The 14,968-nt window shown below is 36.8% G+C and overlaps 1 protein-coding gene across 4 annotated transcripts in view; it reads left to right on the top strand.

Moving 5' to 3' along the window:
* MDGA2 (MAM domain containing glycosylphosphatidylinositol anchor 2) overlaps positions 1-14,968 on the top strand; it is an 809,247-nt gene that overhangs the window by 412,295 nt on the left and 381,984 nt on the right. For all 4 annotated transcript variants that reach the window (XR_014261129.1, XM_082452081.1, XM_082452083.1 and 1 more), the window contains exon 3: positions 14,690-14,864. Coding sequence is in view for 3 of the 4 variants with exons in the window: in XM_082452081.1 (XP_082308207.1) it covers positions 14,690-14,864 (175 nt within the window). In the remaining variant the exon portion in view is untranslated. The remainder of the gene's footprint in view (positions 1-14,689; positions 14,865-14,968) is intronic.

The following is a 14,968-nucleotide window of genomic DNA, read 5'->3' on the forward strand; positions in this document are numbered from 1 at the left end:
GAACAGACCAATCACAAGTAATGAAATTGAAACTGTGATTAAAAATCTTCTAACAAACAAAAGTCCAGGACCAGATGGCTGCACAGGTGAATTCTATCAAACATTTAGAGAAGAGCTAACACCCATCCTTCTCAAAATCTTCCAAAATATAGCAGAGGGAGGAACACTCCCCAACTCATTCTATGAGGCCACCATCACCCTGATACCAAAACCAGACAAAGATACTACAAGAAAAGAAAATTACAGACCAATATCACTGATAAATATAGATACAAAAATCCTCAACAAAATACTAGCAAACAGAATCCAACAACACATTAAAAGGATCATACACCATGATCAAGTGGGATTTACCCAGGGATGCAAGGATTCTTCAATATATGCAAATCAATCAATGTGATACACCATATTAACAAATTGAAGAATAAAAACCATATGATCATCTCAATAGATGCAGGAAAAGCTTTTGACAAAATTCAACACCCATTTATGATAAAAACTCTCCAGAAAGTGGGCATAGAGGGAACCTACCTCAACATAATAAAGGCCATATACAACAAACCCACAGCAAACATCATTCTCAATGGTGAAAAACTGAAAACATTTCCTCTAAGATCAGGAACAAGACAAGGGTGTCCACTCACGTCACTCTTAGTTCAACATAGTTTTCGAAGTCCTAGCCACATCAGTCAGAGAAGAAAAAGAAATAAAAAGAATCCAAATTGGAAAAGAAGTAAAACTGTCACTGTTTCCAGATTACATGATACTATACATAGAGAATCCTAAAGATGCCACCAGAAAACTACTAGAGCCAATCAATGAATTTGGTAAAGTTGTGGGATACAAAACTAATGCACAGAAATCACTTGCATTCCTATACACTAATGATGAAAAATGTGAAAGAGAAATTAAGGAAACACTCCCATTTACCATTGCAACAAAAAGAATAAAATACTTAGGAATAAACATACCTAGGGAGACAAAAGACCTGTATGCAGAAAACTGTAAGACACTGTTGAAAGAAATTAAAGATGATACCAACAAATGGAGAGATATACCATGTTCTTGGATTGGAAGAACAATATTGTGAAAATGACTATACTACCCAAAGCAATCTACAGATTCAATGCAATCCCTATCATTCTACCAATGGCATTTTTTACAGAACTAGAACAAAAAATCTTAAAATCTGTATGTAGACACAAAAGACCCTGAATAGCCAAAGCAGTCTTGAGGGAGAAAAACGGAGCTGGAGGAATCAGACTCCCTGACTTCAGACTTTACTGCAAAGCTACAGTAATCAAGACGATATGGTACTGGCACAAAAACAGAAATATAGATCAATGGAACAGGATAGAAAGCCCAGAGATAAACCCACACACCTGTGGTCAACTAATCTATGACAAAGGAGGCAAGGGTATACAATGGAGAAAAGACAGCCTCTTCAATAAGTGGTGCTGGGAAAACTGGACAGCTACATGTAAAAGAATGAAATTAGAACACTCCCTAACACTGTGCACAAAATAAACTCAAAATGGATTAAAGACCTAAGTGTAAGGCCAGACACTATAAATCTCTTGGAGGAAAACATAGGCAGAATACTTTTTGACATAAATCACAGCAAGATCTTTTTTGACCCACCTCCTAGAGTAATGAAAATAAAAACAAAAATAAACAGATGGGACCCAATGGAACTTAAAAGCTTTTGCACAGCAAAGGAAACCATAAACAAGACGAAAAGACAACCCTCAGAATGGGAGAAAATACTTGCTAACAAATCAGCAGACAAAGGATTAATCTCCAAAATATATAAGCAGCTCATGCAGCTCAATATTAAAAAAAAACCCCGCAATTAAAAAATGGGCAGAAGACCTAAATAGGCATTTCTCCAAAGAAGACATACAGATGGCCAAGAAGCACATGAAAAGCTGCTCAACATCACTAATCATTAGAGAAATGCAAATCAAAACTACAATGAGGTATCACCTCACACCAGTTAGAATGGGCATCATCAGACAACCTACAAGCAACAAATGCTGGAGAGGGTGTGTCGAAAAGGGAACCCTCTTGCACTGTTGGTGGGAATGTAAATTGATACAGCCACTATGGAGAACAGTATGGAGATTCCTTAAGAAACTAAAAATAGAATTACCATATGACCCAGCAATCCCACTACTGGGCATATACCCAGAGAAAACCGTAATTCAAAAAGACACATGCACCCCAATGTTCATTGCAGCAGTATTTACAATAGCCAGGTCATGGAAGAAACCTAAATGCCCATTGACAGATGAATGGATAAAGAAGAGGTGGTACATATATACAATGGAATATTACTCAGCCATAAAAAGGAGCGAAATTGGGTCATTTATAGAGATGTGAATGAATCTAGAGACTCATGCAGAGTGAAGTAAGTCAGAAAGAGAAAAACAAATATTGCATATTATTGCGTATATGTGGATCCTAGAAAAATGGTACATATGAACCGGTTTGCAGGGCAGAAATTGAGACACAGATGTAGAGAACAAACGTATGGACACCAAGGGGGGAAAGCGGTGGGGGGGGTGGTGTGATAAATTGGGAGATTGGGATTAACATGTATACACTGGTGTGTATAAAGTGGATGACTAATAAGAACCTGCTGTATAAAAAAATAAATAAAAGAAAATTCAAAAAAAAAAGTCAGTTTTTTTTTAAAATTATGGATATATAGTCAGTTGCCCTAACACCACTTACTGAACAATTTTCCTTTCCCCTTTTCATTCATTTATAATACCTCCTGTATGAAATCCTAAATTATATATATAGTATATATATATCTTTTTGTACTCTTAACAGTGTTCCCTTGTGTGGTGCGTAGATCTCTATGGGGACCGTGTGGTCTTTACAGGGAATTTATGAAGTAAAATGTTGTTTCTCACTGTGCCGCATTTGCAGAGATGGTGTAAAGTAGTGGAAAATAAAACAGGAGGTACCTTAGCGCAAAACAAAGCTGAGGCATCAAATTGTATCAGCAATCTTTGTATTCTTCACTAATTCACTTCCATGTACTCACAGCAAAAAAAAAAAAAAAAAAAATCGATGTCACTAAGAATATTTTTGATAAATCAGTAAAAATCAATACTAATTTTTAACATCTTGAAAATTGATTACTCTATTTTTAATATTCTAAGTGAAAAAATGGAAAATTCCTATAAAACATTTCTGATGCTTATGAAAGAACAGTGGTTGTCTCAAGGTAAAGGACTTGTATGGTTGAGTTTTGTGGTGTATTAGCCACTTTTTTTTATAACATCTTTATTGGAGTATAATTGCTTTACAATGTTGTGTTAGTTGCTGCTGTATAACAAAGTGAATCAGTTATATGTATACATATATCCCCATATCCCCTCCCTCTTGAGCCTCCCTCCCACCCTCCCTATCCGACCCCTCTAGGTGGTCACAAAGCACAGAGCTTTTCTCCCTGTGCTATGAAGCTGCTTCCCACTAGCTATCTATTTTACATTTGGTAGTGTATATATGTCAGTGCTACTCTCTCACTTTATCCCAGCTTACCCTTCCCCCTCCCATGTCCTCAAGTCCATTCTCTAGGTCTGTGTCTTTATTCCTGTCCTGCCCGTAGGTTCATCAGAACCAGTTTTTTTTTTTTAGATTCCATGTATATGTGTTAGCATATGGTATTTGTTTTTCTGTTTCTGACTTACTTCACTCTGTTTGACAGACACTAGGTCCATCCACCTCACTACAAATAACTCAATTTCGTTTCTTTTTCTGGCTGAGTAATATTCCATTGTATATATGTGCCACATCTTCTTTATCCATTCATCTGTCGATGGAGACATAGGTGGCTTCCATGTCCTGGCTATTGTAAATAGTGCTGCAATGAATATTGTGGTACATGACTCTTTTTGAATTATGGTTTTCTCAGGGAATATGCCCATTAGTGGGATTGCTGGATCATATGGTAGTTCTATTTTTAGATTCTTAAGGAACCTCCATACTGTTCTCCATAGTGGCTGTATCAATTTACATTCCCACCAACAGTGCAAGAGGGTTCCCTTTACTTCACACCCTCTCCAGCATTTGTTGTTTGTAGATTTTTTGATGATGGCCATTCTGACTGGTGTGAAGTGATACCAAATTGCAGTTTTGATTTGCATATCTATAATAATTAGTGACGTTGAGCATCTTTTCATATGCCTCTTGGCCATCTCTATGTCTTCTTTGGAGAAATGTCTACTTAGGTCTTGTTCCAATTTTTTTTTTTAACACCTTTTTTAGAGTATAATTGCTTTACAATGGTGTGTTAGTTTCTGCTCTGTAATAAAGTGAAACAGCTATACGTGTACATATATCCCCATATCTCCTCCCTCTTGTGTCTCCCTCCAATCCTCCCTATCCCACTCCTCTAGGTGGTCAAAAAACACCAAGCTGATCTCCCTGTGCTATGCGGCTGTTCCCACTAGCAATCTAGTTTACATTTGGTAGTATATATAATAAGTCCATGCCACTCTCTCACATCGTCCCAGCCTATCCTTCCCCCCTCCCTGTGTCCTCAAGTCCATTCTCTAGGTCTGGGTCTTTATTCCTGTCCTGCCCCTAGGTTCATCAGAACCATTATTTTTTTTTAGATTCCGTATATGTGTGTTAGCATATGGTATTTGTTTTTCTCTTTCTGACTTCACTCTGTATGACAGACCCTAGGTCCATCCACCTCACTACAAATAACTCAATTGCATTTCTTTTTATGGCTCAGTAATATTGCATTGTATATATATGCCACATCTTCTTTAACCATTCATCTGTCGATGGACACTTAGGTTGATTCCATGTCCTGGCTATTGTAAATAGAGCTGCAATGAACATTGTGGTACATGACTCTTTTTGAATTATGGTTTTCTCAGGGTATATGCCCAGTAGTGGGATTGCTGGGTCATATGGTAGATCTATTTTTAGTTTTGAGGAACCTCCATACTCTTCTCCATAGTGGCTGTATCAAGTTACATTCCAACCAACAGTGCAAGAAGGTTCCCTTTTCTCCACACCCTCCCCAGCATTTATTGTTTGGAGATTTTTTAATAATGACCATTTTGACTGGTGTGAGGTGATACCTCATTGTAGTTTTGATTTGCATTTCTCTATGGTCAGTGATGTTGAGCATCCTTTCATGCGTTTGTTGGCAATCTGTATATCTTCTTTGGAGAAATGTCTATTTAGGTCTTCTGTCCATTTTTGTTTAGGTTGTTTGTTTTTTTGATATTGACCTGCATGAGCTGCTTGTAAATTTTGGAGATTAATCCTTTGTCAGTTGCTTCACTTGCAAATATTTTCTCCCATTCTGAGGGTTGTCCTTTCGTCTTGTTTATGGTTTCCTTTGCCTTGCAAAAGTTTTTAAGTTACATTTGGTCCCATTTGTTTATTTTTGTTTTTATTTCCATTTCTCTAGTAGGGGGTCAAAAAGGATCTTGCTGTGATTTATGTCATAGAGTGTTCTGCCTGTGTGTTCCTTTAAGAGTTTTATAGTGTCCAATCTTACATTTAGGTCTTTAATCCATTTTGAGTTTATTTTTGTGTATGGTGTTAGAAACTGTTCTACTTTCATTCTTTTACATGTAGCTGTCCAGTTTTCCCAGTACCACTTATTGAAGAGGCTGTCTTCTCTCCATTGTATATTCTTGCCTCCTTTATCAACGATAAGGTGACCATATGTGCATGGGTTTATCTTTGGCCTTTGTATATCCTGTACCATTGACCTATATTTCTGTTTTTGTGCCAGTACCATGCTGTCTTGTTTACTGTCGTTTTGTAGTGTACTCTGAAGTCAGGGAGCCTGATTCCTCCAGCTCCATTTTTCTTTCTCAAGATTGCTTTGGCTATTCGAGGTCTTTTGAGTTTCCATACAAATTGTGAAATTTTTTTTTCTAGTTCTGTGAAAAATGCCATTGGTAGTTTGATAGGGATTGCACTGAATCTGTAGATTACTTTGCATAGTATAGTCATTTTCACAATGTTGATTCTTCCAATCCAAGAACATGGTATATCTCTCCATCTGTTTGTGTCATCTTTAATTTCTTTCATCAGTGTCTTATAGTTTTCTGCATACAGGTCTTTTGTCTCCTTAGGTAGGTTTATTCCTATGTAATTTTATTCTTTTTGTTTCAATGGTAAATGAAAATGTTTCCTTAATTTCTCTTTTAGATTTTTCCTTGTTAGTGTTTAGGAATGCAAGATATTTCTGTGCATTAATTTTGTATCCTGCTACTTTACCAAATTCATTGATTAGCTCTAGTAGTTTTCTGGTTGCATCTTTAGGATTCTTTATATATAGTATCATGTCATCTGCAAACAGTGACAATTTAACTTCTTCTTTTCCAATTTGGATTCCTTTTATTTCTTTTTCTTCTCTGATTGACATGGCTGAAACGTCCAAAACTATGTTGAATAATAGTGTTGAGAATGGGCAACCATGTCATGTTCCTGATCTTAGAGGAAATGTTTTCAGTTTTTCACCATTGAGAATGATGTTGGCTGTGGGCTTGTCATATATGGCCTTTATTATGTTGAGGTAGGTTCCCTCTATGCCTACTTTCTGGAGAATTTTTATCATAAATGGGTGTTTAATTTTGTAGAAAGATTTTTCTGTAGCTGTTGAGATGATCATATGGCTTTTATCCTTCAGTTTGTTAATATGGTGTATCACAATTATAGATTTGCATATATTGAAGAATCCTTGCATTCGTGGGAAAAACCCCACTTGATCATGGTGTATGATCCTTTTAATGTGCTGTTGGATTCTGTTTGCTAGTATTTTGTTGAGGATTTTTGTACTGTGTTGATCAGTGATATGTCCTGTAGTTACCTTTTTTTGTGACAGCTTTGTGTGGTTTTAGTATCAGGGTGGTAGTGGCCTCATAGAATGAGTTTGGGAATTTTCCTCCCTCTGCTATATTTTAGAAGTGTTTGGGAAGGATAGGTGTTAGCACTTCTTTAAATGTCTGATAGAATTCACCTGTGAAGCCATCTGGCCCTGGGCTTTTGTGTGTTGGAAGATTTTTAATCACAGTTTCAAGTTCAGTGCTTGTGATTGTTCTGTTCATATTTTCTGTTGCTTTCTGGCTCAGTCTTGGAAGGTTGTACTCTTCTAAGAATTTGTCCATTTTCTCCAGGTTGTCCATTTTACTGGCATATAGTTGCTTATTGTAATCTCTCATGATCCTTTGTATTTCTTCAGTGTCAGTTGTTACTTCTACTTTTTCATTTCTCGTTCCGTTAGTTTGAGCCTTCTCCCTTTTTTTCTTGTTAAGTCTGGCAAATGGTTTATCAATTTTTTTATCTTGTCAAAGAACCAGCTTTTAGTTTTGTTAATCTTTGCTATTGTTTTCTTCAATTTTTTTCATTTATTTCTGACCTGATCTTTATGATTTCTTTCCTTCTGCTCACTATGGGTTTTTTTGTTCTTCTTTGTCTAATTGCTTTATGTGTAGGATTAGGTTGTTTATTTGAGGTTTTTCTTGTTTCTTGAGGTAACCTTGCATTGGTATAAATTTCCCTTTTAGAACTGCTTTTGCTGCATCCCATATTTTGGATTGTTGTGTTTTCATTGTTATTTGTTTCTAGGTATTTTTTGATTTCCTCTTTGATTTCTTCATTGATCTCTTGCTTCTTTAGTAACGTATTGTTTAGCCTCCATGTGTTTGTATTTTATACAGTTTTTTTTTCCTGTAATTGATATCAAGTCTCATAGCGTTGTGGTCAGAAAAGATACTTCATGCAACTTCAATTTTCTTAGATTTACCGAGGCTTGATTAGTGACCCAATTTCTGATATATCCTGGAGAATACTTCATGAGCACTTGAGAAGAAAGTGTATTCTGTTGTTTTTGGATGGAACATCCTATAAATATCAATTAAGTCCATCTGGAGTAATGTGTCATTCGAAGTTTGTGTTTCCTTATTTATTTTCATTTTGGATGATCTGTCCAGTGGTAAAATTGGGGTGTTAAAGTCCCCTACTATTATTGTGTTACTCGCTTTTCCCTTTTATGGTTATTAGAATTTGCCTTGGGTATTGAGGTGCTCCTATGTTGGGTGCATAAATATTTATAATTGTTATATTTTCTTCTTGGATTGATCCCTTGATCATTATGTACTGTCCTTCTTTGTCTCTTGTAACGGTTTTATTTTAAAGTCTATTTTGTCTGATATGAGTATTGCTACTCCTGCTTTCTTTTTATTTCCATTTGTGTGGAATATTTTTTTCCATCCCCTTACTTTCAGTCTGTATGTGTCCCTAAGTTTGAAGTGGGTCTCTAGTAGACAGCATATATATAGGTTTTGTTTTTGTATCCATTCAGCCAGTCTGTGTCTTTTGATTGGAGCATTTAATCCATTTACATTTAAGGTAATTATCGATAACTATGTTCCTCTTACCATTTTCTTAATTGTTTGGGTTTGTTTTTTAGATCTTTTTCTTCTCTTGTGTTTCCTGCCTAGAGAAGTTCCTTTAGCATTTATTGTAAAGCTGGTTTGGTGGTGCTGAATTCTCTTAGCTTTTGCTTGTCTGTAAGTCTTTTAATTTCTCTGTCAAATCTGAATAGATCTTGCTGGCCAGAGTAATCTTGATTGTAGGTTTTTCCCTTCCATCACTTTAAATATGTCCTGCCACTCTCTTCCAGCTTGCAGCGTTTCTCCTGAAAGATCAGCTGTTAACCTTATGGGGATTCCCTTGTATGTTATTTGTTGCTTTTCCCTTGCTGCTTTTAATATTTTTTGTTTTGTATTTAATTTTTGCTAGTTTGATTATTATGTGTCTTGACGTGTTTCTCTTTGGATTTATCCTGTATGGGACTCTCTGTGCCTCTTGGACTTGATTGACTATTTCCTTTCCCATGTTAGGGAAGTTTTCCACTATAATCTCTTCAAGTATTTTCTCAGACCCTTTCTTTTTCTGTTGTTTTTCTGGGACCCCTCTAATTCGAACGTTGGTGTGTTTAATGTCCCAGAGGTCTCAGACTGTCCTCAATTCTTTTCATTCTTTTTTTCTTTGTTCCACTCTGTGTTAGTTATTTCCACTCTTTTATCTTCCAGATCAGTTATCCATTCTTCTACCTCAGTTATTCTGCTATTGATTCCTTCTACAGAATTTTTAATTTCATGTATTGTGTTGTTCTTCATTGTTTGTTTGCTCTTCAGTTCTTCTAGGTCTCTGTTAAACGTTTCTTGTATTTTCTCCATTTTGTTTCCAAGATTTTGGATCACCTTAATATCATTACTGTGAATTATTTTTCAGTCAGACTGCCTATTTCCTTTTCATTTGTTTTGTCTGGTTGGTTTTTACCTTTCTCCTTCATCTGCTGCATATTTCTCTGTCTTCTCATTTTGTTTAACTTACTGTTCTTGGGGTCTCGTTTTCGCAGCCTGCAGTTTTGTAGTTCCCATTGTTTTTGGTCTCTGCCCTCAGTGGGTGAGGTTGGTTCAGTGACTTTTGTAGCCTTATTGATGGAGGAGACTGGCACCTGTGTTTTCGTAGGTGGGGCTTGATCTTGTCCTTCTGGTGGGCAGGGCCACGTCCGGTGGTGTGTTTTGGCATGTCTCTGAACTTAGTATGAGATTAGCCTCTCTGCTAATGGGTGGGGTTGTGTTCCTGTCTTGCTAGTTGTTTGGCCTGGGGTGTCCACCACTGGAGCTTGCTGGCCACTGGGTGGAATTAATTCTTAGTGTTGATACGGAGATCTCTGGGAGAGCTCTTGCTGATTGATACTACGTGGGGCCAGGAAATCTCTTGTGGTCCAGTGACCTGGACTTGGCTCTCCCACCTCAGAGGCTCAGGCCTGACATCTGGCCAGAGCACCAAGACCCTGCCAGCCTCATGGCTTGGAAGAAAAGGAAGAAAAAAAAGAAAAAAAAACAAAATAATGAACAGTCAGAGCCATAGGACAAATTGTAAAAGTAAAAATAAAAAGGGAAAATCACACAAAGAAACATACACTCATAAAAGGAAAACAAACAAACAAACAAAACGAACAGTCAGAACCCTAGGACAAATAGTAAAAGTAAACCTAAACAGACAAAATCATACAAAGAGACATACACATACACACTCACAAAAAGAGAAAAAAGGAAAAAAATTTTTTTAATTAAAAAAATAAAAAATAAAAAGAAGAGAGCAACCAAACCAATAAGGAAATCCACCAATCATAACAAGCACTAAAAACTAAACTAAGATAAACATGAAAAGCAGAAAAAAATCAGGTGTGGAAAGCGAACCCCAAGTCTACAGTTGCTCCCAAAGTCCACCGCCTCAATTTTGGGAATATTCGTTGTCTATTCAGGTATTCCACAAATGCAGGGTTCATCAAGTTGATTGTGGGGATTTAATCCACTGCTCCTGAGTTTGCATGGAGAAATTTCCCTTTCTCTTCTTTGTTCGCACAGCTCCTGGGGTTCAGCTTTGGTTTTCGCCCTGCCTCTGCGTGTAGGCTGCCCTCAGGCGTCTCTTCCCTGCCCAGACAGGAGGGGGTTAAAACAGCGACCAATTAGGGCTCTCTTGCTCACTCATGCCAGGGATAGTGAGGGGTGTGGTAGTCATAATTGGAATGCAGGGTGAGCCTGTGGTGGCAGAGGGCAGCATGACATTGTAGCAGCCTGAGGTGCGCCATGTGTTCTCCCAAGGAAGTTGTCTCTAGATCTCAGGACCCTGGCAGTGGTGTGCTGAACAGGCTCCTGAGGGGGTGTGGGTAGTGACCTATGCTTGCACACAGGATTCTTGGTGGCAGCAGTGGCACTGTTAGTGTTTCATGCCCATCTCTGGGGTCCAAGCTGACTGCTGTGGTTCATGCCTGTCTCTGGAGCTCGCTTAGGCAGTGCTCTGCCTTCTGTGGGTACACGGAGTAGAAATCCCCTCTCCTCGCACATGCAGAAACAATGGTCTCTTGCCTCTCAGGCAGCTCCGGACTTTTTCCTGGACTCCCTCCTGGCTAGGTGTGGCTCACTAGCCCCCTTCAGGCTGTGTTCACACAGCCAATCCCAGTCCTCTCCCTGGAATCTGACCTCCGTAGTCCGAGCCTCAGCTCCCAGCCCCCACCTGCCCTGGCGGGTGAGCAGACAAGCCTCTCGGGCTGGTGAGTGTTGGTCGGCACCGATCCTCTGTGCAGGAATCTCTCCGCTTTGCCCTCTGCACCCCTGTTGCTGCGCTCTCCTCCGTGGCTCCGAAGCTTCCCCCCTCCGCCACACCCCGTCTCCACCAGTGAAGGGGCTTCCTAGTGTGTGGAAACCTTTCCTCCTTCACAGCTCCCTCCCAGTGGTGCAGGTCCCATCCCTATTCTTTTGTCTCTGTTTTTTCTTTTTTCTTTTGCCCTACCCAGGTACGTGGGGAGTTTCTTGCCTTTTGAGAAGTTTGAGGTCTTCTGCCAGCGTTCAGTAGGTGTTCTGTAGCAGTTGTTCCACATGTAGATGTATTTCTGATGTATTTGTGGGGAGGAAGGTGATCTCCATGTCTTACTTGTTCACTGTCTTGAAGGTCTCCGCCACTTTTTTTCATAGAATAATGTTTTTACTTAAAAGGATGATTGTTATGCAAATAATGGTTATTCAGACTTGGGTATTTGGCAAATATTTTCTCAAAAATGATTGAAGTGAATTTGCCATCCCAAATAAAATACCTTAGTTATATTTATTACTAATGATAAATTTTACATTTTCAAGAGAAAAATTAGAAGTTTGGAAAATCTGCCAACATAAGTATCACTGCTTCCCAACACTTAAAGACTCTTCTGTAAAGTTTGATGGTATTAATATATGTGACTTGTATTATATAATGAAATATGTCAACATCTGGAAGATCTGCATAACTCAGTGAATTCATATTTTCCAGATGACTAATGTATGATGCTACAAAATCATGTATGAGTAAACAATCCATTAAAAGTGCAAGATAGACCAATGGATTTTAGTGTCACAGAGTGCCAAAAGGGCATTTATATGGTTTTTGATTCTACTTTGCCATCAAATGTTAGGAAACTAACACCTGTGGGGTTTTAGTTTAGTATTAAGGAAGGCTATCCACAATTATCTGAAAAGGCTATTGAAACACTCCTGCCTTTATTACCAGATATCAGCGTGAGGCGAGATTTTCTTCACATATTTCAAACAAAACAATATGTTGCCACAGATTGCATGCAGAAGGTGATATAATTATCGAGACAGCTCTTTTCCACTAAAGCAGGTATTAAAGAGATTTGCAAAGCTATAAAGCAATTCCATTTATTTTACTCAATTATTTTTGTTTTGAAAAATATAATTTTGTGATTAAAAATGTTCCTTGTGTTGTCTTCAGTTTATTAATATGATTTAAAATGAGTTAATACATAATTTAACATTGTCTCAGTTTTAATTTGTACTACAATGATTATGAAAAGATATAATTCCAATAAACAAAAGCTATTTGGGGTCCTTAATAATTTTTAATAGTGTAAAGATGTTCTAAGACCAAAACGTTTGATAACTGCTAGTCTATATCATAATTTCTTCTCTCACGCTTTCTTTTCTCTTTCACTCACACAAACACTCACTCTTATTCTTTCCCCCACTGCCAATTCCTGTACAATTCCCAATACTGTAACAGTATTCTATAACTAAATTATTGTATTAATATTATATTTTTAATACCTGAAACTGCTAGGCCATTTCCATAACTCTTTTTATCCTGAACTTTTTATGTTCTGAAATATTTATTTTTAAAAATCAATTTTGGTACTATATTGTGATTCTCAAAGAAAACTTGGTATTTTAATTGGTAATTGGTACTTATTATATCTTAGGTTATATCTTAGAAATATCTATTATTTTAGAGGGAACATATCTCTATACAAGAACAAAATTATGTAATTTGCTTATTTATTTCAATTTTCTTTATTTGGTTACCTATAAATTTTGAAATTTAAATTAAAATAGAATCCTAGATTTCCCCATGGAAATAGTACTTATCAAACCAGTGCCCATGTTACCCTTCATCTTTTTATGAGCGTATTAATAATCAGCTTATAAACTGCTTGAAATCACGAATCATTCCATTTATTTATTTATTTATTTATTTATTTATTTATTTATTTATTTATTTATTTATGGCTGTGTTGGGTCTTCATTTCTGTGCGAGGGCTTTCTCTAGTTGTGGCAGGTGGGGGCCACTCTTCATCACGGTGCGTGGGCCTCTCACTATCGCGGCCTCTCTTGTTGCGGAGCACAGGCTCCAGACGTGCAGGCTCAGTAGTTGTGGCTCACGGGCCTAGTTGCTCCGCAGCATGTGGGATCTTCCCAAACCAGGGCTTGAACCGTGTCCCCTGCATTGGCAGGCAGATTCTCAACCACTGTGCCACCAGGCAAGCCCATTCCATTTATTTTTGTGTATATTTTCTGCACAAAGTGTTGGATAAACATTTGATATTTATTTTTATGAATTACCTAATTTTTATTAATCTCTAGGTAACATTTTCATTTCATTCACAATTAAGGGCAAGCACGAATATATTTATACTGATATTGTAATGATTTGGAGAACTTTTTAAAGATAATGTCATTAGATCATAAATTTTAATTAACATTGTGTGAAAATAGCATAAATAATAGCAGTATTAAAAGATTTCAGTTTTGATGACCCACTCCTTAGTTGCATTTTTCTCTGTTTCTTCATTTGTGTTTGACCAGAGGATTTCTATCAGCAGTTTTTCAACCTAAACATAATAATAAATATATATATATATATATATATATATATATATATATAATACAGCAGGGACAAGGAGAGAAATAAACTGAATCTTTTTTACATCCTGTTTTATATCACTTTACAGTACTATCATGTGACTTTTGTTCAGGTTTTATAAGCTAAAATACACAAAATTTGAGTTGAATGCCAGTCTTTATTTCTAGTAAAATCTAAGACTGTTGTGCACAGCTGTGTTTAAAAGAATGGTATTGTTTATAATGGAATGTTTTAGACATTCAAAGCTCTTGGCAGTTTAATAGAAATGTTCTCTTTGGAAAAGTTTACACATTTTTTGAAAATAATTATTGATGTAAAGTGAATTCTAATTATCAAAACAGACAAGTTATTTGTGGGCTTATTAAAGCAAAAACATAATAAAAAAAAAAAACCATTTTTAACAACCAGGTGTATAAAATTACACATAATTTCAATAAGCTATTATGGTAATGTGCTTAAATTATCCAAATCAAATAGAAAATTTTGAATAAAATACTTAAGCATGTCCAGAAAGAAAGTGAGAACCTACCTGTAGTACCTGTACTAAATAAATAAAAAGTGCCTTACAGGGTTTTGAAAATATGAGTGAGAATTTTATAGGCTCAACAAAAGAAACTAATCCATATTTTCAGTGCACTACTTATATTTAACTTCCTTTGTATTATATTTATATTGCCCTTCACACTGATTAAACTATCGATGAACTCTATGCAATTGAATTAGAATTATACACACTATACAATGATGACATTGCATTTTAAACTTTTATAGTTGAATTACGTGTATAAACTTTTCTTCTTAATTTCCAATAACTTGCCAAAAATGGCACTGTAGCAGTTCTGAAAGCCAACTCTTCAAACGAGTAATTGCTATTTAATTTTTCAGTGAGAAAACCAACCTAAAGTAACAATCTTTGTTGATGCTTGCTCAGATCAGGTGGACCAAAACAGCAGGAAGTGCCTCTGACAGATTCCAAGACTCAAGTGTCTTCAACGAGACTTTGAGGATTACAAATATTCAGCGACACCAAGGAGGCCGGTATTACTGTAAAGCAGAGAATGGCCTGGGGTCCCCAGCGATAAAGTCAATCAGAGTGGATGTGTACTGTAAGTAAATTTCCCAGAAATCTATACTTAAGTCTACTACAGGTTTCTTCTGTCCTACAACTTAAGGTCTATTTTTTTTTTATCGTTACATCTATTGAGAAAAA

Source organism: Balaenoptera physalus (genome assembly GCF_965194825.1).
Source record: "Balaenoptera physalus genome assembly, chromosome: 2".
NCBI classification, from domain to species: domain Eukaryota; kingdom Metazoa; phylum Chordata; class Mammalia; order Artiodactyla; family Balaenopteridae; genus Balaenoptera; species Balaenoptera physalus.